This window comes from Hakea prostrata, chromosome 9 (assembly GCF_041222555.1).
Source record: "Hakea prostrata isolate BN-2017 chromosome 9, UWA_Hpros_2, whole genome shotgun sequence".
NCBI lineage: Eukaryota > Viridiplantae > Streptophyta > Magnoliopsida > Proteales > Proteaceae > Hakea > Hakea prostrata.
In genome coordinates, this window is record NC_142608.1 from 14220994 (window position 1) to 14247099 (window position 26106).

General features: G+C 39.6%; 1 protein-coding gene across 3 annotated transcripts in view; it reads left to right on the forward strand.

Annotated features, from left to right (window-relative positions):
• LOC149004769 (Protein kinase superfamily protein) overlaps positions 1–25117 on the forward strand; it is a 33511-nt gene extending 8394 nt beyond the window's left edge. For all 3 annotated transcript variants that reach the window (XM_089168753.1, XM_089168752.1, XM_089168751.1), the window contains exons 6-9: positions 8339–8439; positions 16261–16375; positions 19110–19577; positions 24854–25117. In XM_089168753.1, coding sequence (XP_089024879.1) covers positions 8339–8439; positions 16261–16375; positions 19110–19577; positions 24854–25066 — 897 coding nt within the window. In that variant the 3' untranslated portion in view covers positions 25067–25117. The remainder of the gene's footprint in view (positions 1–8338; positions 8440–16260; positions 16376–19109; positions 19578–24853) is intronic.
• The last annotated feature ends 989 nt before the right edge of the window (positions 25118–26106 follow it).

The following is a 26106-nucleotide window of genomic DNA, read 5'->3' on the forward strand; positions in this document are numbered from 1 at the left end:
ACCTTGGTTAGTACTCATGAGGTCAACAATTTTTACTTCTACTTCTTGATCATTGACTTCTAAAGTTCCACTGCCCACATCTGTTATTTGTGGTTTGCATATTAGTCAAGGTGCCAGCGTGGTAGGATATGAACTAGGGGCCAGTTCTTCCTGGATCTCTATGGAACCAGCTAATTCTAATAGGGAAGTGGTTGCATGGTAGAAGATCTCGCTCTTGAGAGAGATCTCGCCACCTTAAAAAAGAGAGATCTCGACCATCTTGGTGAGATCTCGGTAGAGATATACAATTTTTTGGTGTCAACTCGGTGGCCCATCTCGGTGGGTTTTAGGGTCTCAAATGGGTTGAAACTTGGTATTTAGTTTATTTAAGGCCTTTTGAACACGTTGGTGGCCTTGAATTTGTTAGAAACAACCTTATGTATGATTTCTAAGTCTACCCGTAGTGTGAAACCGAAATGTAGTAGGATTAGGGAATGCAATGTTGACTACATTAGGGAATGCAATGTTATACAACATGTAATATAGAACCTTTAAAGCATATAAATGAAAAGCAAGTGTATCAAATGCATCAACTAACTTAAATGTTATTAAAATTCCATCCATATGAGTATCATAATCTCAATTTTCAAGAATAAATTAATTATACAACCATTAGAAGTTCTATATAAGACATTAAATCATAAATTCATTAGACAAGTAGAGAATGATTGATCTTCCTTGTTGTAGATGTGCTAAGAGTAGTTGCAAGTGAAAATTCAGCCAAAATCCCCCAAAAAAGGTAAAAATTGAGAGTTCCAGCGAGATCCAGGGCGAGATATGGCGAGATACAGTGAGATATAGCGAGATATGGCGAGATCTTGAGTGAGATATCCCAACTCTCTGCTCTCGCCCTCCATCTCGTCTCGTCAAGGTGAAAAAAACTAGCAGTCCTTGTGGGCTGCGGCAAATGAGCTCAGTAGGCTTTCTTAGCAAGAATTGACACATAAATTAGTTTGTGATCAACCAAGACTTTGGGTTTCCTTATTGAAAGTTTTGAATATATATATATATATATTTTTACTTTTTTGGTTATGGAGATGAGATATTTGCCTGAAGAAGAACTTTTAAAGTGCCACTTAGAAAATGCAAAAGACAACCACTAATGTTAGTATTAGTTATGGTGACATCCACTTTCAGTTTGGGTAGTTAGGTTGTCAATGTTTCAAGGATCGATGTAATTTAGGGTAAATTGAACCAGATGCAATATCACTATGGCAAACAAATAAGTCCCCTAAAAATTATGAAAACCTCATATCAAAATAATGGGGCTGAACTCTTTTATCTTAATCCATCATCCATAATCTCTTAAAACCATCAGGAAATTTAATTGATTCTCAATAAAGATTGCCTCCACCCCCACTTCCCCCCCCCCCCACACAACCAGAAAAGAAAAAGAAAACTGTCGTAGAAAGATCCCATTTGAAAAGAAGTTACTCTCAATGCTTTAGCTGCAAATGTATTAAAGTCCATCACTGTCATTACATGGGTCTTTGTCTTTGTTTCCCCAAATTCCAATTTCAGGTCCTAACAGAATATACACCAGCTGTAGTTATGTAAGGAGTGAGCTTTTGGGAAACGTGTAGCTAGCGGACATCTTTAAATGAAATCTGGCACCATAGCATAATGCAGGCTTTAATCATATATAAATAAATAAGACTTGGTACATTTTTGATGATTATTAAATGTTGCCCATAATTTAATTGGCCTGTAATATAGTACAACCTTAAACAACATGGGTTATTGTCAAGCATTTAGAAACAACAATTGTTATTTCCAAATTTAATTCAGTAGAGGGCATAATCTCTAATATACAAAAGAATGTAATAAACAAAGAAATTCTTATATAAAATATGTATCTGAAAGTTGGAAGGCATGTTTAAAATACATGAATAAGCCAAATTGTATAATTGAGTTGTCAGGGACATTTTTGTCTGTTCTTTTGATTCCTCATGTGTGTTGGGTTTATTTGTTTTATCGGGAAGAGAGAAGACTAGGACAGAAGTATTCTAAAATAGAGAAGAAGAGAGTGATTTTTCATCTTTGTGGAGGTTCTATCCTACTTCCATTGAGTGTGTCATCAGATGGTTGATCAGAGTCCAATTAAGTTGATTTTTGGCTAGTAAGTTTGTGATAGCTTGCTTTTTCAATCTAAATGGTTTTAAGAGTTAGTGGATGATGGATAAAAGTCAAGACATCGACCGTGTTATTTTGATATTGAGGATCTTATAATTTTAAGGAGAATTATTTATTTATCTAAGTGATATTGTATCTGGTTCAATTTACCCTAAGTCACATTGATCCTTGAATTGTTAATGGCCTAATTTTTAAAATGTGAAGTTTGGGCATTGCAATCATATCCCTCTCCCCTTCTCTCCAGGCTGCCACCTGCCCCCCATGGGTTCAGTAGCCATTCATGAGATATTTTCAGTCATAATTATGCGGGTTGTTATTGGGTTGTAGCCTTTTGAAGATTGCAATAGCGTATGACATTGTCTTTTCTTTAAGAAAGATTAGGCTATGGATGCAGGTGAGATGGGTACAGACCATAAGAAAAAGGGGTATTTGAAAGTGGAACCACCAGGGCAGGACTGGCTTAAGTTAAATCACAAAATTCTTGGATTGGGAAATGACGGAAAATAACTCCATGGTGTGGTTACATTAGCATTCAGCATCCTCTTTTTGGAGGCTTCTCTCCCATAATGATAGGGTCCTAGGGTCTTGACATGTGGAGGAGAGAGAGAATTAGGGTTGATTAGGGGGTTATAAATAGGGGTAAGATGTGAGGGAGGCAACATTTCATGTTCGTTCTTGTAGCATTTCAATTTCAAACTTAAGGTCGAGTTAGAATTCATACTTTGGTTGTTTTCTCACAAATCTAAGGTCACTAATGTGTTTAGAAGGCTTAAATTAAAATAGCTACCAAGTTTTAGCTCAACCTGGCCTTAAAAACCCTTGAGATGGGCCTTCGAGTTCTATCAAGTTGGCCCATCAAGAAATGCAAGATTTCGCTCAAGATCTCATTAACGCAAACAAGATCTGGCTTTTTTGAGGGGGTGAGATGGGTGTCGAGAGCGAGATTTCTTACCATGCCCCTTCCCCTTCAATCACAGCTACCCCCAGCCCCGTGCGACCCTAATTCCCCCTCCCCCTCGCTTCCATACTTTGGTAGCAGACTAGCATCATTCCCCAAGTCCCACGACACCCCAGCCCCTTCCCCCACCCCCAATGATCTCCCTTAGACCCTCCGCTACCCTACTACATCCCTCCCCCTTCTCCAACCCTCTTGGCTCTCTCTCTGTCTCTTCTTCCCTATGGCAGCAGCAGCAGCCCCCCCCCCCCCCCCCCAAAAGGGTCCCTAATCCCCACCCCCTTGTCTCCCCTTTCCTTACTAGTTGGATCGCATATCACGCGTCATCTTACCCCTTCCCTTAATTACACCTAAAGTCTAAAACCCTAGCACTTCTAACATTCTGCACTTCATCTTCTTCATTAAAATTCAGCACTTCATCTTCTTCATTAAAATTCAGCCTCTAGATCTAAACCTTAGTTCAACCTAAACCCTCAACCACACTTCAAACCCACATAGATTAGCATCTCCTACACCTACCCTACTTCTCCTTCCAAATCCTACCCCTAGTTAACTTCTCTCAGAGTCGCACTCCAAGTAGGAAACCTCCAATTAAGCCTAAAACCATTAGGATTAAATCTGACATTACAAAATAACAACAGCAGCCCCATTCCTAACCTAACTGAACCCAGTTTCTAAACCCTAACTTTTAACTCCAGATCTGAAACTATTATTACAGCAAGGTTTCAAGTTTAAAAACCCTCAGTCCCTTAACCCTAAGGCTGGCCGAATCCTTCTATGGCTTACAAAACCCTTGTGAACTATAAAACCCATCCCAGACATCCCCTAATATCAGACTTAGTTGCTGGAAGATTCTTGGAAACCTTAATTTTAGGGAATCAATTCACAAAAACCTAACCCGATGTTGGGTTTCACATCAATAGGTTTAGGGTTTGGGAACTTAGGGTGGCAAGGTCTGAGGGTTCTAAGTGGACAGGGCCGAGGGTGGGATTGAGTGCTGTTGGTTGTGAGTTTTTTTGTTCGTTTCTTTTTTTTTTTTTTTTTTTTTTGGGGGGGGGGGTTATGGATCTACAAAGGGGAATCCTAATGGAGTGTTTAAGAGATATGAGTTATAGGGCTGAGGAGAAGAGGGGAGGGGCCAAATGGGGTAAGGGTTGAAGAAACAGCAGTTTAATTTAGGGGGAAGGTAAATAGAACAAAATGCTGACTTGTTACATAATGTAACCTGGAGTTTGGGCTGCTAGCTCTTCACTTCTTCAGGATGTTCTTTGAAAGGAACTAGCACAAATTAGGGTTTCTGGGTGCTTTGGCTAGGGGGTTTTTGGTCTCTAAACCTGCTGGACATGGTAAATCAGATCTGAATTCTTTTGGATTCCAAAATTCAGATTTGAAATTTGAATTCCAGGGCAAGTTAGGGTTGGGGGAGGGGCTAGGCTTACTGATTTTGCAGGTCAGAAGTGTCTCCTATTGTTATTCCTCAACAAGAATAGGATCTAATTGATAGAACTTAATAAAATTCAGATTTTTGGAATTTTGAAAATCCTGCAAAACTCAAGGAAGAAGATGAAGTGCAGGTTTTTAAACTTAGGGGAATAAGACTGTTTTGAAGAAACTAAAGGTAGGGATGGGGTCCAGAGGCTCCTGCAATTCTAATGGTGGGTGAATGGTTGAAAATAGAGCAGGGAATAGGGGTGGGATTTGGAAGCCCCCTAGGGGGGGGGGAGGGAGTGGGGGAAGGGGCTGGAATTGTAGAAAACTAAAAGGAAGGGGGCAGGGGTGATTTGTGATGGGGTGGGGGATGGGTTCTAGGCCAAACAAGAGGGGAGGGAGGCTGGGAATGTTATGGTTGATGGGGAGGGGACTTTAGGGTTTGTGCAAGAGAGAGGGGGAAGAGTGGGAAGCTCTGTGCTTTGGAATTGAAATACCATGCTGGAACTAGTGCTGGACTACCTTGAAGAAGATGAACTGCTGCTGGAATTGTTGAATCTCTTGAGAATTGCTCTGCAGCCTAGGCTGTAAGGGTTAAGGGTTTTCTTCCCCATGGCCCAAGCCCCTGCTTAACTCAATAATCCAAAACTGCTTTATTCAGAATTAAAGAGGCTATTTATACCCTAATACAAGACACTTTGACTCAACTTGGGATTCCTTATCTAACAGGGATCCAACTATTTCTAAACTTGAACATATACTTAGTAAAATAGGGCTCAACTTCTCATTTTAGAATAAACCAACTTGAAGATAAAGTACCAATAAACAAGGCACCCTATCCTAAACTACTAACAATTCAACAACTAACAGTCACTTACCAAATGGGATTCCAAATAAAAATTGAAGACAGAATTAGTTTCCGAATTAAGAAAAAAACTGGACTTCACCCAATATGATTAGAAGCAGGGTTGGAGAATGATCTATTTGCCCCTGGTCAGTTTCAGCCCCCCTGGTTTGGCTATCCTTCTGCATGGGCTTGGGCCCTCTTGTGGGGCTGTCTGGGGGATTGCTTACCTGCAACCTAGTCTGGTTGATGTAAACCAAGGAGGTGAGAGACTAATTTTACTCCTGTGGATGATTAGCAGCAACTTTTAAGGTTTTTAGGGCTTGCGGCAATGGGGAAATTAGGGTTTTGACTTGCAGCTAGGTTTAGGGTGTTCAGAAAAGCCTAGGGTCAAAGATGAATGAGGGAGAGCTGCTGTCAGGTGTTCCTTGAATCTTTCTTCGTTGCCATTTCAAGTATTGCTCCTATCGGGCTTCTTATGTCAGCCCTGCCCCAATGAGCAACGGCCCTACTACAACACAAAGGGCGCGCGTCAGACGGAATAGATAGCTCTCCAAGGAGAGCTACTGTCCAGGTGTTCCTTGAATCTTTCTTCTTTTAACTCTTTTCCTTCAATCTTGGTTGTTCTTGAAATTCGCAATAAGGGTTTGGGTTGCACAGGGTTTAGGGATAAATTCTTGGGTTTCCAGGGGTGGGATGTGGCTGCTGTTCACATCCGAAGGGTATGGGGGTGTAGGGGAGGTTATTCCTAAGGAGAACTAGGCCTTAGAAGAGAGGATTTGGGGTTTCTTGGATTTACTCCAAATAGAAGTTTCCAGAATATTGTGGCAGGGTTAGGGGAAGAAGAAGAGAGCTAGGGGAAGGCTTAGGGCTGATTTGGGGATGGGATTTGGGAACCTACTTGCTGTTCTTGGATAAGAAAGGGAAGATGAATTGCTGCTGCTATTGCTGAACAAGAATCAATCAAGAAGATGATCACCTGTAGATGCCATAGGGTTTCACTCCTTGGAAACCCTACTCGAACCTCCTTGGCTGGAAATTCTTAGTAAATTTTATGCATTCAAAAACTGATCTGTTACATCCTTGGGCCTTGAACTTATAGGCAACAATAAAGATTCCAGTTAGAACTTGAACTAGGGAGTTCTACTCTAGAAAGACCTAGAACTTGGATTTGGACTTGAACTCTTAATTGCAAATTACAATCTGAAATTAATAATAAAAGACTACTAATAACTTAACTAGGACTCTTGTAATTAGAAAGAATCCAACTCAAATAAGACTAGAAGAAGGTGAAAATTAAGAAAAAGACCAAAATACCCCTAGGGATGCGCAAAAGGCTATGGTTTCTTGCAGCCTCTGTTGGGGGGGGGATTGTTGGAGTTTACATCACCAGTAATGGGCTTGGGATGGATATGGAGTAATGTAGACAGACCACAAGTTCTGCTGAAGGAGAAAACTCCAATTGGAAACCCTAGACTGCTTGCTCGACACCTGGAGATCGCTTACGGTTGCCTAGAAGCTACTACACCTTAATCTTAGACTGCATCAAACTCTTTATTATCTTCTCCAATCTGGGATCTTTACAAGCATAGGCCATCTATTTAGAGCGTTAACAATGACTCCTAATAGTACTTAAACACCCATTTAGAATTCAAATAGGACTTCTACTAATAAAGTTAAAAAATTCCTTGACTCAACTTAGACTGACTCAAGGAATTCAAATAGGCCTTCAGATTTCCCAGTACAGAGAAGTGGTTTACTTTACATGGAGAGAGCTGAAAGAGTTGGGCAGTTCTAAATTAACCCTGCAAGGAGCGTAAGGAAGACATGCTTAGTCTAGGCCTTGTATCAAGTATGTCATCCAGTAGAGCTGATTGCAGGGTGAGGATCCATGTAGCCAATGCCATTTGTTGGGATAAGGCTGTTACTGTTTAGAAAACTGAGAAGTACAAGAAACCTAGCAGAATGACCTGGTTGATTCAAGTACAAGTGTAGCAGAGCTGGAAATCAGAAACAAGTTCATTGGAGAAGAGAAGAGGAACTCTAAAAATCCATGTAGATTTTAAGAGTTTTATTCTCAATGATGACATGGTTGAACCGTTGCTGCAGTTTGCTTATATTCTACAGATTTCAGTCTCATCCAATGTTGACACTCAGCACTGCATGGTTGAACCATTGCTCTACTGGGGTTGATGAGTGTAAAAGCTTTGGACAGGACTGCATTAGCGGTTGAAAGGGTGCTGCCAAGTTCTTTTCTTTACCTTACAGGGCCCATTGCCTGTGTGGCCTGAGGAAGCCATTGAGCTCACCTATATTGACCTGTGGTCCAGAAAATGAGTCTATGACTTCCATAACTCACTGCTAATATATAAATTTCTTTAGTCTACCACTCCATTGGAGGTCCACCAAGGAGTTTTGAGGAATTATCTATTTTTCTGGGCTTTAGAATTTGGATGTCAAAAAGAGAAAACAGAAAATCCTAGAAAAGAGGTTTTTGGTGTAATGGATATGTGTTCTAATGAACTGCAGTTTTGAATATTGTACTATGATCTGGTCATGTTTGAGTCACGATCGTTCCAATTTGATTGGCTGAACTTCGCACATTTAAGATGATTCCTTGGCTGATATGTGTAAAACCAGGAAGCATAATGTGTTGATACTTGTAGATTTCCATACTTAGAGACACTACTTACTGAAATAGAATATTTTGTGGGGATGAAGGTCTTATATATTAATCCAATGCTTGATCATAAGCTGCTTACTCAAGATATGTTAGATGACTTACCTTACATTCAACCGTCTCTTCATCCTTTTTTTTTTTTTAAATGTTCACTTATTTTTTTAATGTTAATCTTTATTTTATTGATTTTTAAAAAAAAAATATATGGGAATGACTTTTCCTTAATTGCTTAGAATTGATTATGTATTTTTTTTGTCAGTTTTTTACGTCGAAGCCTCTTGCTTGTGATCCATCAAGCTTACCCAAGTATCCGCCAAGCAAGGAGTTTGATGCAAAAATAAGGGACGAAGAAGCTAGAAGGTGCATATTCTAGTTTGCTTTCTGTTTGCACTTTGCATCCTGATGAATGTTGTGATGAAGTCCCAGTTACACAATCTTCTAATTTTCTGTTGAAAGTCAAATTTATTATCACCCTGGTGATTAACTTTTGTGTGTCTGTGTGTTGATAGAGAATATTAAGGAGCTTGTTGTATTGAAAACAAGCTTGGGCTGCATTTTGTATGTGGTGGCCTTCGATTTGATGTGTTTTCATTGTTATGGGCCCCTTTAATGAGCCTATAATATGGACAGAGGCTGGGAATATGAGATTAGTTGTGTTAGTGATGCAGGGCTTCGTCCTACTGTTGGCCCAGCTGAAGGCCCAAGCCTCTTGAGCTCAGGCCGTATGTCTTGGCCTTTGCTGGCTGAAGCGGTCCAAGTCCCTGCAATTTCTGCTATCGTACACCTAGCGGCCTTGCTAGGAAACTGTAGAATGCCTTTATTAATTCCCTTGTTTCTAGTGTTTAAACTTTTAGAAATCCGAGGCATAATTATGAGCCTTTTCCTATTCCTAGATTATTGGAATTCTTTTGGTGGACCTAAGGGATTCTTAAAGTAGATCTCAGCGACAAAGTTATCATTTTATTTTTTTATCCTCTTCTACATTATCAACTTTAACTAATCCCATCATGTTAGACCTTTCATCAAACAGCCCAACTTGCCTCAACCTATGAACCAGCATCCTTACACCGAGATCCTTGAACCATGGCCAAATAACCATTCACCTTCCTTTCTTAGCTTGCAGCCTTTCGGTTCACCTCAATTCCTGGAGTTGACACCACCATTCTTAAGCTTACCTCGATAGAAGTCCCAGGAGTTCTACATGAGATGGCTTGAGTTTGTTTGTCCACCAAGATTGATCCTGAAGTTGCAGCTTCTTCGAGGCTCTCCCTCTGTCTATTTGTTTGTTTTAATTTTTATTAACTGTTTCATTTAGTCTGCATTAGGTATAGGTTTCTGTAAGTTAAACCCTCTTCCGAGCCAAGTTTCTGTATTACTTTAGTTTCAGGTATGGTTGTCAAGGCGATAAGGTGACCAAAGTTGTTGGGACATTGCATAAGTGCCTAGGTGATAAAGTGGTGACTAGGGAGCGATGCAGCAACCAAAGTGGTTGGGGCACATTTTTTTAACACAACTACTTCATGTGGGCACATATGGTATGCCAGAAAAAGATATAGGTTTACCATAACCTAAACAAATATTAAAGAATCATAATTATCAAATATTATCATTAAAAAAAGTGCAAATTACATAGTGACACTTTGGATTTACAACCAATTACATCTACTACCCCTGAAAAGAGATTAATTAGAAAGACACACTTGAAAGTTAACACTGTCAATTTTGAAATTGAAAAGACCATAATACCATTACTTATCCATCTTAATATTAGTTGAAATGAACTAATTACCCTTACTGATCCACTTAAGTTGTCTTTGATATGATTTTAAGTTTCTTAAGAAAAAGAGGGAGGGGGGGGGGGCTTTTTACACGTGGGTCCTCTTAGTAGAGCATAAACTAATGTTGTGTCCCCTTAGTGCAATAGATTATGTTTGGGTCCCAAAGCAGCTAACACTGTCTCCCACTGTTGGAGTTTTTTTAAATTTCAAACCTGAAGGGACCATAGTACCCCTCAGGTTGTTTGATACATATGATATGACTAATTAGGTCACCCATCTTCTTCCTTAGCCTGTCTGAACCACTGCGGAAACCACCCCACCATATAGCGTGGATAGTGTTTTCTTTCCTATTAGATAAATTGTGTCTTTTGAAACCCCCCCCCCCCCCCCAACCACACAAAAAAAGGGGGTGGGGGGAAGAAGAAGAAGAAAAATTGTGTCCAGACTACTGAGAGATTCAATGGATTTCAGTGGCTGTATCCCTCAAATCCATATTAAAAATTTCAATTATTTTTGGAACTTTCGTTTGCTATATAAATTCAGATACATTCAGGTCACCTATTCCCTCTATCTCTCTTCAATTACAACACTCAGTCACATATTTCACTTTTGTTGCCAGAAATATAAGATGGATACTGAGTGTCAGGTGGTCGATCACACACGCCCCAACTCATTCATCGGCTTTTCTGTGTTTTCACTCTGCGAATTGCTGATCAACCCAAAGAATTTCTTCTTTCAAGTTTCCACATTTAACTCGTTTTCCCCCTAATTTCACCTGCAACCCTATATCCACTTGCTTGAAGAGTTCGCCACTCTGAATCTATTAAGAGATGCCCATCTTCAGAAGCAGCGAGCACTCTCAAGAGCCGGTTTAGGTTTCAAGAACCTGTTCAGAGTACTCCGACTGTGTTTAAATCTCAACCAATAGATAACAGCTTCTTGCCATAGTCTTCGGCAAGCTGAAGGATTTGTTAAAGGGATGATTGTGGAGTTAGCAATCGGCGCTTCAAGATTCAGGAAGATCTATATTTTGGAAAGATCACAATGTGCATGTATGTTTGTTCTGAAAAAGATTATCTGAAGTATCAAGTTTTCTTCTTGACTTGTTTCTTTTTCCTCGTTTGAGAAAGATTTGCGAACCTTTGACATCACTTACTATAATGTTTGGAACCATGTTTGACCTCTACCGTTCACGTTAGGAGAGTTCGTTAGGATTGTAAAAGGGGGAGGTGATAATTATTGCATCCCCTTAGTCGTTAGTCAAATATTACATAAGCAAGAAACTAGGCGGACAAATAGAGATATGGAGGAGTAATTTCAATCTAGGTTTGATAGTCCATTAGTTGAGGTCTGATCTCAACAGTGGGTTAATTTCATGTAGATAACATCTCCTTTGAGTGATACTGCGACCCATCTCCTTTGGTTTGCGATGATGGTTCCGGCAGTGGTTCTAATAGGGTGAAGGGGGAATGCATGATAACAATAGGTATTAGTGATGTTTTAGTTTTGTCATATGTATTAAACAACCTAAGGGGTATTTTGGTCCCTCCAGGTTTGAAATTTGAAAAACTTAACGGTAGGAGATCATGTTAGTTGCTTTGGGACCTGGAAGTAATTTATTGTACGAAGGGGACCCAACATTAGTTTATGCTCTACTAAGAGGACCCACGCGTAAAAAAACTCAAAAGAAAAGAAAATTTTAAGTTTCAGTGCTTGCCTTCTCCAGCGGCCACACCACCGATTAACTTCTCGTTGAAAAGAATCTGAGTCACATTCATGGCGAAAAGGCCTTTGAGACCTTGCTGAGGAGGCTATTTGCATGTCAATGGTAGTATTGTTGCTCTTCTCCACCCTCGCTATGGCCCAGGCATTCCTCTACTTAGTTGAAGCCAGGATTGATAAGAGACACCGCAGATACACCAATGGGTTTTGCAATGAAGCATCGCTGTTGAGGATCTTCTTGCAGCCGATTTCAATAACCATGGTTTCATCAGATTCCTTTACACTCATCCTATTCCCGTGCTCTCTTTTGTACTGCGCTTGTTAGTGCTTGAAATTGAATCAATTACTGGTTCTGGTAGTTGATTTTGGTATGTTCTTGTTTGTTGTATGTTTGACTGCACCAACTGCTCCAAAACCCTACCCTGTACTTCTACTCTTAAATACACAACTTTCATTGCCATGGAGCCACAAAACTATTACCCTTCAAATGGGAGAGTGATAGGATTAAATTTTTTTTGCAAGTGAAGCTTTTGTCCTGGATAGAGACAGAAAGGCTGCTGTAAGACTTTCTTAAAAACTGTTTTTCTGTAAACCCTGTTTGAAATCTTAATGGGGTTTGAGGCTCACAATGCTTGACTGTCCTTCTTTTCCTCTTCTTCTGGTGTCAGCTTTGTCTTGTGAGTTTTGACTTCCCTATTTTCCAACACAGAGACCCGATTGGCATATCTTCCATCTTGGCAAAATTCTCAGCGGTACTGGGGTGAGGCTGATGTGGGAGAAGGAAGATAGAAAAGGATATAAAAGGGTAAAATCGATACTATAAAAAATACTTGGATAAGGAAGGGTAAATTTGGTATTCTGAATCTTTGTTTAGCGATGATATCATCACTTAACACCAATTTTTGACAGTGGGGGTGCATTTGTAATTAATTTTTTAGGGTAGTAGATGTAATTGATTGCAAACCCAGGGCATCGACATGTAATTTGCCCAAAAAACAGACATAAGTTCATCTCATCATAATACAAATTTACAATAGCATTTGCAATGTAATGTAATGACAGTATAACATATGATTCTCAAATCCAAAATAAATGGCTATGTATTCCTATATGATTTAGAATAAATAAGTATTATTTCTATCCAAAATAAATAATATTATATTCCTACATGGTTTCTAGAACTGTTCGGTTCACTGGGGGTGAGAGTATGAGCACACAAGCTTCCTTGAATTGAGGTGCCTGTCTGCAGATGTTGCACCCATTTTTTCCCATCCCTTTGTGGAAAACATAAAATAAGCTTGTGGGATCCACGTATTCTATTTTCCTCACTTTTCCTTCCTTTACTTTTTCTGTTTCTTACCCCTTTTCACATGGGTCCAACACTTTTAACTAACCCATCCCTTTTCCTCCTGCAAACAATTGATCTCTTAGGGACATTTTGGATGTTTGAATGTTTCTTCAATGGATTTCTGTCCAATTCTATAGGGCTGAGACATCCTTGGAAGGTAGTGAGATTCTGTACCTTCTTGGTGGCAAGCCATAGTCATCCTTCTCTTTCTTCTGTTACCCTGTTTAATCCATCTTGAGTAAGTACTTATATGGTTATACTATCTGTTGTTTGTGTGCTTGCTCAAATTCATTTTAATTTGAGATTGTGAGAGATGTATATATCGTTGATTACTGTTTAATTTCTGTTCATATTGGAATTTAAACCAAAGAAAGAACCTGCTCAAATAAACCTGGCAAATATTACATTTAAAAAAAAAATCTTCTTTTGGTGAAATGAGATCTCTGTTGTTACTCCATCATTTAGCTCCCTAAAGTAGTCATTGGACCTAGTTGATATGCTGATCTTATTCAAGTTGAATTCTCCTGATTTCTATCTTATGTTCAAATGCAGACACTAAATTCTCAAATAGTTTTGATCCCGCCATAGGATTTCTATAATACCTTTTCGGGTCTGGTTTAGGTTGTTGAAATAGGCAATCAACTGGAATTTATCTCAGTTGTATTTGTTATATTTGATTTAATTTGAATTCGATTGTTCCTGTTACTTCTATCTATGTGACCACTGTTTCCTGAATTACTTCCAAACTGCTTGTACTGTTCCTGTATTTGGATGGGTTCTTGTTCTTCACAGTGGCTATTATTTCTTAGAGTTTGCTGTTTTTCTGAGTTCTCAATCAATTTTTGTGATATAAGTAGGAGTTTCATGCTGGATCCTATCAAGGATGTTGATGTAAGCACAATTCCCCCCTGGCAGAAACCCTAATTTAGGGTCCAACTCGCGGAAACCCTAATTTAGGGTCCAAGGCCCAACCACTGTGGCAAAACTAGGGGCTTTTGGAAACCCCTTGGGGCAATTTGGTCATTTCCCCTCTTAATTAATTATTTCAATTTCAGAATTTTTATTTTAATATTTAGAGTCCAAATCTGTTCTTAATTCCTTGTTTGAGTTAGCTAGGTTCTGGTGCCACTAGGAATCTAATTTAAATTAAGATTCCTTGTTGATAATTAGTCTTTAATTGCAAGTTAAATTCTTTAGTTTGTGTGGTCGTTATTTACTTATTTGTAAGGGGGATCCTAGCCTATAAAGGGAACCCCGGTTGAGTCAATCTTTATTTCCTAGTTGTGTGAGACTATAAATAGCCCACCTCACTCATTGTAAAGGCACAAATGGAGAATCTGAGATTTGAGGGAAAGAATTGTGGCCTTCTTGGGAGGGCCATGGTTGAGGTTTTTGAGAGATAATCTTCAAGTCCAGCTGCTTCTTCCAATCTCCAAATTCAGTTCAACAAGATCAGCACCTTCAGAAGTAAGTGCTGCAGCTTGCTTTCTCTTGAACAAGGGCACAGCATTAGCTTCAATTGAACAAGCCTAACCTTGAAAAAGAAAGGTGGTAGGCCTCCTTCCACTTGGCCACAGAAGAAGACGGCAAGAGAAGGGCAGATGTTTAGAACTGGTTATTGCCATCATCTAGGAACTTTTGCTCCATAGACGGAACTATGTATTAGGTATTAGGGAGGGGAGGACACCACTCAGCACCCCACGGAGCGGTAGGGTTCAATGCCCCACAAAGAAGGCCAAAAGCAGGCAAACAAAGGAGGTGTGGCTGAGGGGAGGAGAGAAAGAAGGCATGCATGGAGATTATTTCTGTCGGAGGTTCGAGAATCTATGAAAGGACAAATTCAGCTGCTAAGGAAGAATTCAAGGAAGTCCATTACTGAGAGACCTAACCCAGCCTAGATCTCATCTTGCTTGCTCTATCAGTTCAACAAGCCCAGCACCTTCAGAAGTGAGTGCAGCACAGCCCCCATCCCCTTCCGCTTCATCCTCTCTCACCTGTGTCCTTCACCGCTCCCCCACCGTTGCAGCCCCAAGAAACCCCTCCCCCACCCATGGCAGCCACAAAGAAGCCCCTACCACCCCCTGTAAACCTCTTTAAACCCTTCCCCCACCCCTGCGATCCTCTCTAAACCCTTCCCCCCACCCCTGTGATACCCATAGACAGCACCCCCTCCCCCTGCTTTTCTCTCTTGGCTCCCTTTCTTTGCCGTTCTTTGTCTTCCAGCAGATCTGAAAAACCAGAAAAGAAACAAAAGAAGAAAGAAAAGACCGGGGGGGGGGGGGGAAGAAGAAAAGAAGAAAGGAAGAAAAGGAAAGAATCTCAGACTGTCCAAGAACTTACCAAAAACCTCTCTTTCCATCAGAGAGCTAGCCTGTAGTGAGTTAGTTACCCTAAACCTTCCCAAGATCAACCCACTCTATTTTCATTCAACCCTAGGGGTGATTGTTGGTATCTCAAGATCATCCCATAAGGATTTGTTTAAACCCTAACCCTTCCCATACCAACACATTTGATTTTGTTAAACCAAATCTTACCCAAAGCTTTATCTATCTTCTTTTCCATGTCTACAATCTATATCCATCCAACTCATATTTAACAATTTTATCCATCCTCTTCAAGTTTATTAGCAACCTTTAAAATGGTTTGGGTACCCAACTGCTGGTTCAACAAGAAGGATTCTGGGATAAACCCTAAATTCTAAGGAAATATTTCAATAAACCCTAACCCTAGAATTGGGTTACATTAGGAGGTTTTAGAGTTCTTCCTACTTATCCCACCATCAGTTACTAAGTGATCGGTATAACCGGACCTCCTCCATTGTATTGCCTGGGAACATAATACTCTTTACCCTATAGGCCTCAGTTGAACGGATTACTTTTTGATACATTTAGTGCTCTCATGTCATAAAGTTTTCAATTTTATTTATCAACATTACTTTGCCCCCTTGGACTCTGCTTGTTCGGAAGCATTTGGCACTGGGTTCTCCCTTTCTTGTCAACATTATTATGTAGGATAAGCTTCCAGATTTATAATGGATGGGTTACTTTTGATACTCTGACACTTTTATATCATAAAGCTTTCATTTTTAATTAAAAACATGTTATGTATTAATTACCTTCCATTTGTTATTCAACCAGTCATCAAACAGGTTGTTGCTTATACCTTGTAATGTTATCATGACCTTAAACCCATATTATGTTTACAAAAGAATTTGTAAATCTGCAGTTCCCCCCACTTCCACCATCCTAATTGTTCTGGCAGGGGGTGTATTAATTTACTCCTTTATAGTGATTAGTGGATACACGGATGTTAACCCATTATTTGATCTTGCAGGCAAGGAGCAGTAGGAGGCAAGGCCCAGAGGTCTGGCCTAGATAGAAAAGGACCAAGAGAATCTAGGGCAGTTCCAGCACCTGATGCCAATGCAGAATTGGTGTCGTCAATGCAGGTAATGGGATGGATGTGACAAACTTCTATAAGAAGGTTTATTTTTACCTTTTTTTTTTTGTTTTTTGTTTTTTGTTTTTTTCTTTTCCAGATCTGTTGTGCTGTCTAATTTTATTAGCATACAATTAATGAATACTGCCTTTGAAGTCAATATATTGTCCTGGGACTTGACTGCTGAGGTTCTGATCATGTTCATTGTTTCTTTGCCTCAGAAGGCAGGGTATGGAAAGCCAGATGCCTCTGGTTCTTAGCATGCCCATCTGCTGCTGAGATGGGATCATCTCCAACTCCCTGCTTACCCCAACTCCTTCTAACCTCACTCAGGCAGCTGTGAATTGACTGCCCTGTCCCTGCCTGAAAGGTCTACTAGGTGGGGTTCACTCTTTTATGAGGTTGGAGAGAGTTGGACGGGTAGTGAGTTGGAGATGGTCCGGATCGCTGTTCCTGACTGTTAATGATTAAGTGGAACCCTGAACAATGTGGGTGGCTTTATTTCGTCTGACCAATTTATGTTAGATTTCTTATTTTGTTTTATTTTTAGTATATGCTTCATTCACTTGTAAGAAACTGCATTCTCATCCTAAGAGTTAAAAGGGGAAATTCATTCATATATCCCCCTTTTGATAAGCTTATTGAAGTTGCCTAGATTCATTGTGCTACATGGTACAATGATGTGGCAGTTCTGGCTGTGGGATAGTTTGTACTTGATAATAATTATTTCAAATTACAAATTCCAAATCAATCAAATTTTTGTCCCTTCTTTTCCCATGTATTTCCATAGCTATAACATTCCTATTGCTACCCTGTACATGGTCTGGAATTATGTAAAATTACGAACCACAATTCAATCGACCAATTTTATGGCATGCATCCCCATGAATGTGTATGGACTATGGACACCTCTACTTCACATACTACTTTCCCATCTTTGATAATCCTGATTTTTAGAACCGGTATTATGCCATTTGGTAAAATCTTTTGGCTGAAATTATCTGTGTGAGAGGCCCAAACCGTGAAGAATTGAGAAATTGATGCTCATGTTTTAGGGCTTAAAACATAAATTAGTTAAGGTACTAATTGCAGGATCTGGGTGCAGGAACCACTTACATTCTTCCCTCTCTAACATGGTACTCCCATTTTTTTGGGTGGTGGGGGGTGGGGGACTTTTTATTTATTTATTTATTAATGTTGGATGATGTTATCCTCAAAGCTTTGGGCAATTTTGATGAGGTTATGACACCCATTCCAACCAAGGGATAATTGGTTATCTTTCTGTCCGGGAGCTTCCAGGGGAAATTTTAGAACTTCTTTTACTTATAATTTTTTTATCAGTTGCCTAGATGTCTTTGGAGTGACAAAACCATTGTTAACACTAATATTTGTTATAATAGAGAGAATAGAGAAGTGGAAGAGAGGAGAGAAGCCACGATTTCTGTTGGAGCTTCACTATGAATATTGTGAAGACTCCAGCCCACTAATTTTTAATTTATAAGAGAAATTACGGAAATGGAAAACTGAAACAGATTAAGATTTGGGATCCAAATGCTCCTTAAACTAGGACACACAATAAGATTAACTCCATCAGAATTAGTACCAGGTGCTAATTCTTGATGGTCTTTTTCTGAACCTTTTTGCTCTCTAACAATATTAATGATTTAGCAGTAAGCCAGTAACAACAGTCAAAATCGTACAAAAAATATTTTGCTTTCAGAAAGAGAAGATTTTTAAGAGTTTGAGTGGCGTTAGGAGATTGAATATTGAAAAGCAGTGCAGAACTGCGGTTTCTAAACAGGGAATATTTAGAAAACTAGGAGATCAAACTGAATTCAATTATGCCAGTTATTCAGTTTTCTCCTAACCAGTCTTCGAATTGAACTAGGTAAAACAGTAAATCATAGGTAATTGCAGGGAGATAGTTAGACCTGAACTCAATGGAGGAAAGAAGAGAATTCAGGAAACCGATGTAAACTGAAGTTTTTGCATTCACCAGATTCAGCTTATTAACCCACAGCATCCCCACTCAGAATCCGGCAAGCTCCATGCTTGAATCCTAAATGCTGCAAAATTCCACCAAAACTGACTTAAGAGCTCCCAATCAACAACCTGTAGTGATCCCTAATCTGCAGGTCAATTTTAAAGAAATATAGCAAACATGACCTGACAAATTGGAACTGAATAACCTAGTTCCTGCCTAAAAGATGATTACATTAATAAACTTAAAAAAAGGTGGCTGCCAGGAAGCCTTCAGAATCTGGAGTGACAGATTCTAGATGTGATTTGGATCCTAAAATTAGTAACTAGGCATTTACTGAATGGCATTGAAGTATTGACTGGAACACTTTTGGGTACAGTTCAGGTCCTACCTTGGTCCAGTCCTGTTCTGCTGGATCAACCTTTTGTTGATTTAATTGCATAAGATTGGTTCCTCAACTCATTAGCTAAGAGGAGTAGCATATTTATTTCTCCATTATTTCTGTATCGCTGTCTCATTGTGGTTTCTCTATGTCTAGCGTATAAACAATCGGTATGCATGACATTGAAAGACATCTTTGGTTCTTTATTATTGCTTTTTCATGGTTTTTGTGGTTTCTGTGTCAAGTATGGCAAACAATCCATTGCATGCCAGTGCTTTGTTTTATTCTAGAATCTTCATTATTTTCACAGAGTACTTCGTTATCTTTTCCCTTTTGATTCTGTATTGCCATGTGTGTTATTAATTTGCTACATAATTTCAGAAGAGACAGGGTCAGCCCCATTCAAAGAGTCGAAGTGAGAAATTCAACCCGCAACAAGAAGAAGCTGCTTCTGGCTTTCCAATTGAACCTCCTAGACAATCACAAGCAGAAGAAGCAAGTAATGAGCCCCAGGGTAACTTGCATAAAAGAGCTTCACATTCAGGGCCACTGGTTCACCGGTCAGCATGGGCTAAATCTGGGAGAAAGATGGATGATGCTCCAAAGGTTTCATCTGGGTCTGACTTGTCAGCTTTGTCAGGCTTAGTAGCGTCTAGAAATTTGTTTCCACCTGATCGAAAAGACAAATTTGTTCCATCACAACCAGAAGCTGCAATGGGAAGGCTTCCTGGATCGTTCAATGATCAAATGGAACCCAACAGACGGCCGGATAGAAAGCACCATGCTCAGGTTCTTGTGGGTTCTTATCAGGAAGAAGAAGAGAAAACCAGCAATAAGGGCCCAAGTTTGGTAAGAATCTCATACCACTTCTCTGTTTATGCTTCCTGCGAAACCTAGTTTTCTGAATAATTGATATTATGTTTTGAAGAACCAGAATCTTTAAAATCCAGTATCTATAATGTTATTCCATTAATGGAATTTCTTTCCCATGGATTTGGACCATACAATGTCCCTTAATAACTTGCCAGGTGCGGTGTGATGAATAAGAGAATAGGGCCCTGCTGCTGTAATAGTGCATGAGGTTGCTAGTTAAGTGGACTGTTGCACAGAAATGATAACTGGTCTAAGTTCATGCTTAATAAGTTTTTCGAAACAACCCCCCCCCCCCCCCCAAAAAAAAAAAAAAAAAAAACCGGGAGGGCACGCCAAAGCCCACAATTGAGAAAAAGAGGAAGAGAAGGATGTAGTCAACCGTGCATGAGATAGTCAGAGTCTAATTGAACATGAAATTTTTTTTTTAAACAGAAGAAAAACAGTTTGAAGCTGATGACATTGACCTCCCTAATGTTTGAAGATGCTTCCGGTCATATACCCATTCTGAGTAAATAACTGTTAAATGATTATGTCAGTGAAGCATATTCAGCTAAACCCAAAAACAGCTGCATCTCTAACCTCAATGTGGTCGGTGAAGAGATACCCCCTTAACTCATCTCTAGCCTCATAATATTGAACAGTAGTAGCTGAAAACAGAAACATATTTAATAGGTTACAATGTCAAAGGCAACAGAATCAAGGAGAATGATAAATCTAGAAGCCGCAAGGTATGAGTCCTTCAGAAAAGCTGACATTAAATTGGAAAGAAGAACAGAATTGGTAGATGGAAGGGTAAAAAAGAGGATCCAGTTTGAGAGATCTCTTCAAAGGGAAGGTTTGTGGTCCTCCAGTATCTCTCCTGGAAGCCATTGCTGCTGACCACATAGAAACTCCACTCATAATCCACTGGTGGTGAATCCACTGATTGCCATGTCTGAAATCCAAGGAGCAGCAAAGCAAATGCTTGTCTTTACCTAACAGTCAGTGCGAATGGGTGTTGTGCTCTTAGACTTTCTATGTAGGAAGGCCAAAGCTATTCCTGGACAGGACAAGAAAATGGAAGAGTTTAAAATAAACCTTTTCTTACCCCCTACATTTATCAGCTAGCCTGGAGAAGTTCTAATCTGACTAGGCTTTTAGCAACATAATAAAAAAGGGCATGAAAGAGGAAGAAGCTATTTCATTGTGTGGAAACCCTGTTTTTGACACACAGCTCTATCAGCACATGGTTTGTCTTCTTGATCATACGAGGCTAGAACATTTAAGCGCGTTAAACAGAGGTTATTTTTCTTTTCTTGGAAAGCACAACCACAACCCACAAAAACAACCAAAAACAAAACCAACCCCTCTTTCTGTTCTTTGGAAATCTGGGAAGAGGTTGTTGCTGTTGGGTGTCTTTTTTTTTGGGGGTGGGGGGGGGGGTGTTGGTAGGCAGACGGTGGTGGCAGTAGCAGTGCCAAGGACAAGATGGAGCTTGGCATTGGGTGGTGTAGTGAGGTTCTTTTCTGGGAAATTTTCTCTCCCTTGTACTCTATTACTCAAATGTAACCTGTCAATGGTTTGCACTTCTAATTTCCCAATCAAAGTGAATACGCATGTCTCCTCTCCCATTTTTTTAAAGGCCAAACTACCCCTTTTATTAACTTGTTCTATGAGTTTCTATTGTCATTATTTTATTGTTATTGTTGTTATTGTTTTAATCATTCAAATATCTCGTCTTCTTGGCAGAATGCAGTTCCCACCCCCTTCTGCAAACCCGTAATTATGTCATCCCATTCTAAAATTTTTAGGGTAAATCTTCAGAAGACTATTTCTTGCCGTAAAATATCCCACTGATGTTCTTCCAATGAACTTCCGTCTTCCCTCTGAAGAACACAAATTATCCCTCTTGCTACTCTCTGGCACTTTTCTATTGTCGATTGTACTTTTTCTGGTGTCACATGTTTCACAACATTTTGTTATCTTTGCAGGCATTTCTATGCCTGACACCAAATGGTTATGCGACATAATTTCTTCAAGAGCTCTGGAATCGCATCTGCAATTGCCACAGCTCCTAAATCCACATTACAGATTAAACTGTTAATTTAAACCATCCAAGTATTATAAAAGAATAAAATAGAGACTGTTGTTTTACTCAGAGTTGTGGCTTCAATGGAGTTACTGATGAGATAGACGCTAAAGAAATAGAAGGATAAGGAAATCCAACGAATCCATTTGAAACATCTGTAACAGAAGCTTTTATTGTGTCTTCCATGGGGGTATATGAGCTTCATCCTGAGATGGAAGCCCATGTTCTTGGCTGCTATATTCCGAGCGCCATCTCACTAATAGATTAAAAACCTGAATTGTTCCAGAAAAATCAGAAACCAAAAATAGTGTTTTTTTAAATTTTTTTTCAACTTCTTCTTTATGAAGGTTTTCAGTGACTGTTGGAGCTTGAAGTTAAAACTGAAACCAAAGAAACAGAGATTAAAAAGAGGGATATGCTTGTGTTCTTCATGGATACAACATGCATGCAAGAGAAGAAGGAGATCAATGAAGTTATCTGAGAGATGGATGGATTGAATGAGAACTGCCTTTTACTTATGTTGGCAATATAAAATAGATAGGTGGTTTAGTTGGTGGCAGGGGATTGCAGATTAGGTGGGTTGTTGCGTGGTTGGAGCAACAGTAGGGTACAGGTACGTTAAGAAGTGGAGGGATCCTTTTGGGGGCGGGGGGGAGAGAAAAGATTCTAGGAGAGGCAATAATCAAAGGAGTGGAGTTGAAGATGGATTGTATAGAAGGTGAGGGAAGATGGGGGGGGGGGGAGAGAAAAGATTCTAGGAGAGGCAATAATCAAAGGAGTGGAGTTGAAGATGGATTGTATAGGAGGTGAGGAAAGATGGGTATACAATTTTTAGAGTGGGATGCAATAATCACAGGTTTGTGGCAAGGGTGGGTGTTGTATTCCATAGAGAGTAGAAGTTACAAAGCTGACTGAATTATTTGAAATAATAAGAGAAATATATAAAATATGAACATCAGAGAACTGGTCTGTGAGAGGGGTAACTTAGCCATTTAAAAAAAGCAGGGGATAAGATCTGAGAGTTCACTTTGGTGGGGAATCACAGGTTAAACTTTTGACAAGGGAGTCTTGAGTAAATAGAATGGTACAGAGGACTGATAAAAATTTCCCCTTTGTTTTGTTTTTCATTCCTCTTTTTTTTTTTGGGGTGGGGAGGGGGGGAATAAAATGGTGAACGGGTATATCTTCATTAGTCTCAATGAGGTTAGGGATTGTGAAGGGGGTTATGTTTTTATCCACCCCTATTGAGGTTATTGATGAACTTTTTTTTGGGGTTAAATGAATATGTTAAAGCCAATGTTTTTTTTTTGTCTTTTTTAGCAGTTTGTTTCACAGCATGGGTATGGTTGGCTGCATCTTTGAACATTAGGGGAGATCAGTGACATTAGCTTCAAATTGGTGGTGAGTTATGTTCCGTTTACCCAGACAAGAAGGAAGGGATATGTCAATTCCTTCACACGCTCCCCACCCCCAACCCCCAGGGAAGAAAGAGTAAAAAAAGGAAGAAAAGGGGAGAGTTTAAAGCCTTGTAGTAACATGTTGTAATTGCAGATGGATTTCTTCAGCCGATAGAAAAATAGTATCTTAATAAAGTAAAAAGGTTTCAACATCTGTCTTGATGGAATTCAAGAGCGTATTGCTGCAAGAGTTACTTAGGCTCCTTGAAAAAACAGACAGTACTAAAGCCTTCATTAGATTACATACATCATATTGTAAATCAATTAAATCACAAGGCTAACCTTTGCCATTCCTTTGCATTGGTCAATCTATGACACCTTGACACTCCATCCAAATTATAACATGCAAAGTTGCACCTCACAGCACCTGATATACTCCGTGCAACTCTGATCCCTACAAATCCATTATTTACATATACCACCATAAAGATGAGTGAAACAATAAAACATATGCAAATGCAGTGGTTCCCTTTAGATTCAGGATATCTATTATCAAAAATAAGCTAACATGTAACCCTTTTCAATGAACTGGGCTAATCAATTATGTCCGCATCTGCACAAGCTGGTTGCTGTGGCTTAGTTGTCCAGAACAGGTGTAAAGATCTTCTGATCATATACTCCCTTAAAGTTGATTCAAACCAGTGCTGCTGGATTTGGTTCAATATGATAGAAAAGAACCCTGCGACAACACGTTCACAGTTACATGCAGATGGACCACCAAAATTCAATTTGCATATACAGTTAGAAATGAACCGGATCCAGTTTGAGTCATCGGTCAAGTAATATTTTAGGAAATAGGTTATTTGAGGAAGTAATTTCTTTTCATTTTGTTCGTTTTTTGAAATTGACAGCATTGTGTATTTGGTTCCCAGTTCTTTTAGTTTCCTTGTTTGATTTGGGATCCTAGTTAAGAGAGTTAAGCCTAATTTTATAGGTCTCGTAATTTTCTTTATATATATATATATATATATATATTATATATATATATATATATATATATATATATATATATATATATATATATATATATATATATATATATATATATATATATAATCCCCCATTGTTATTCACTGGTTGAAAATATATATTTACTGAGTTTGTGTTTATGAAGAGCTTGTGTGGTGTGTGTGTGTGCATGTGCTTGAGCATTCTTTCCCCACCCACTCTTTCTTATGCCTGTTTCTCTTCCCCTGCAAATCTGAACTTTCAAGCTTCCCCTCTGTGGTGTCAAATGTGAAGGATCCTTTCCTTCCCTCATCCTCTCTCTTAACATTTTTCTTCATCTGCTACTGTTTTGCGATTATCAGCATTAGAAAAATAAAAGGATCAACTCTTGAAGACCTCACCGCAACCATCATGCCTCACTCAGCAGACCCAACCTATTTTCCTTTCATTCTTTCTCCAAATTTTCTGTTTTTGTATTGCCAATTCCAGCAGTTTGAAAGGGGTAAAAGAAAGGAGTTGTGAACATTCTCTCTCCAACCTGCTGATTGTTGACCCTGCTGGAACACTGTAACAGTGGGCACCGAGGATAGGAAAAAGAAGAAAACCCACAGTTAGAAAAGAGAAAATCCAGCAGCCCACCCCCACACCCCCGGTTTTTTTTCTTCTTATAATTTATTTATCGGTGTGATGGTAAAGTGAGATTGCTAGCGGACGTGAACATGAAGTCATCTGTTATTTCTTAACCAACTAGTAATGGTTGTGTAAACTGTTCTTGACAGGGTTATGGGTCAAGGGTCAACAAGAGTCACTACTCTGGACCACTGTTGGTCCCACAAGGCAATGTGGACCAGATGTTGAAGGAGCATGATCGCCAGATCCAAGAAGCAGTACGACGAGCACGGCTTGATAAGGCAAAAGTTAGGAAAGATCAGTCTGATGGAAACCAAGTGTCAGGTAATCCAGTGTTTGCAACTGGTCGTGGAGTTGTGTAATCAAGGCTCCTTCAAGGTTGATGGATATGCCAGAGCACGGTGGGGTTCAGAGAAACATGTTAATGGTGACTGGTTCTCTTGTGGAAAGGTACAAGCAGGTATTGTACAGGTTCTCTTTTTCCTTTGGTTTTCTTAAGAGAAATTGGAAAGTAAAGGGTAAGTTTGCCCTCTGATTTGAGTAAGGCTTTCTGGAGTCAACTCTCCGAGCTCAATAGTTCTGTTCCATGGATCATCTTTTCTCCGCCCCTGTCCCCGATTGAAAATGTAGAGCAATCATTCTGGTGGCTAATTCCCACTACTTGCCAGAATAGTTCTACAAACCGATGTTTGTAATAATGCAGAGCATAATACTCATTTTCTGTGATTAGTGGCTGGTTGTATCATCAGTTGGGTTTGTGCATATTTAACTGCAAACATTCAGTGGGAGCATATAACTCTAGGCTTTGATTTGGAAGACATGGGCAGGAGCTGTTGTACGCTACATCTGTTTGATTGGGACCCCACCAAGAGGCAATTATGTGAAGTGTCAAATATACAGTCAAGAGGAGTTGGGTTTTGGGTGTGCTCTCCTTCCCCTCCCTTGGTTTCAGAATTGATAATAGCAACATAGTCTTCATTGTACTGTTGTCTGTATTTGTGCATTTGTATGGATCCGTTGGAAATGCCCAATTATGGGTGTTCTGGTATTGAATGTAGGTCAATGAAATTAAGTTTGACGGTTCAGACCCTTGACTCCTGTGTGAACTGGGTTGAGGGTTAAATGTTGTCTGAGCACTACCTGTTAGATACTTTGCGTCTGAGTGAATGATTGTCAACAGGGGGATGAAGGAGGGGCCAAAGATTGTGGAGTCGACAGTTTTGACTTGCTGAAAGTGAAGAATGAGCAAAACTGGGCTTTGGGCTTTCTCATGTATATTTCACCCCCTAAGAATGCATGTATTCACATTGGAATATTCAACAAATATTAAATTTCAACTCTCTGATATGTTCCCCAGTTCTGTTAAATTTCAAGCACAGGTTGTTCGGGTGTAGGGGACAAA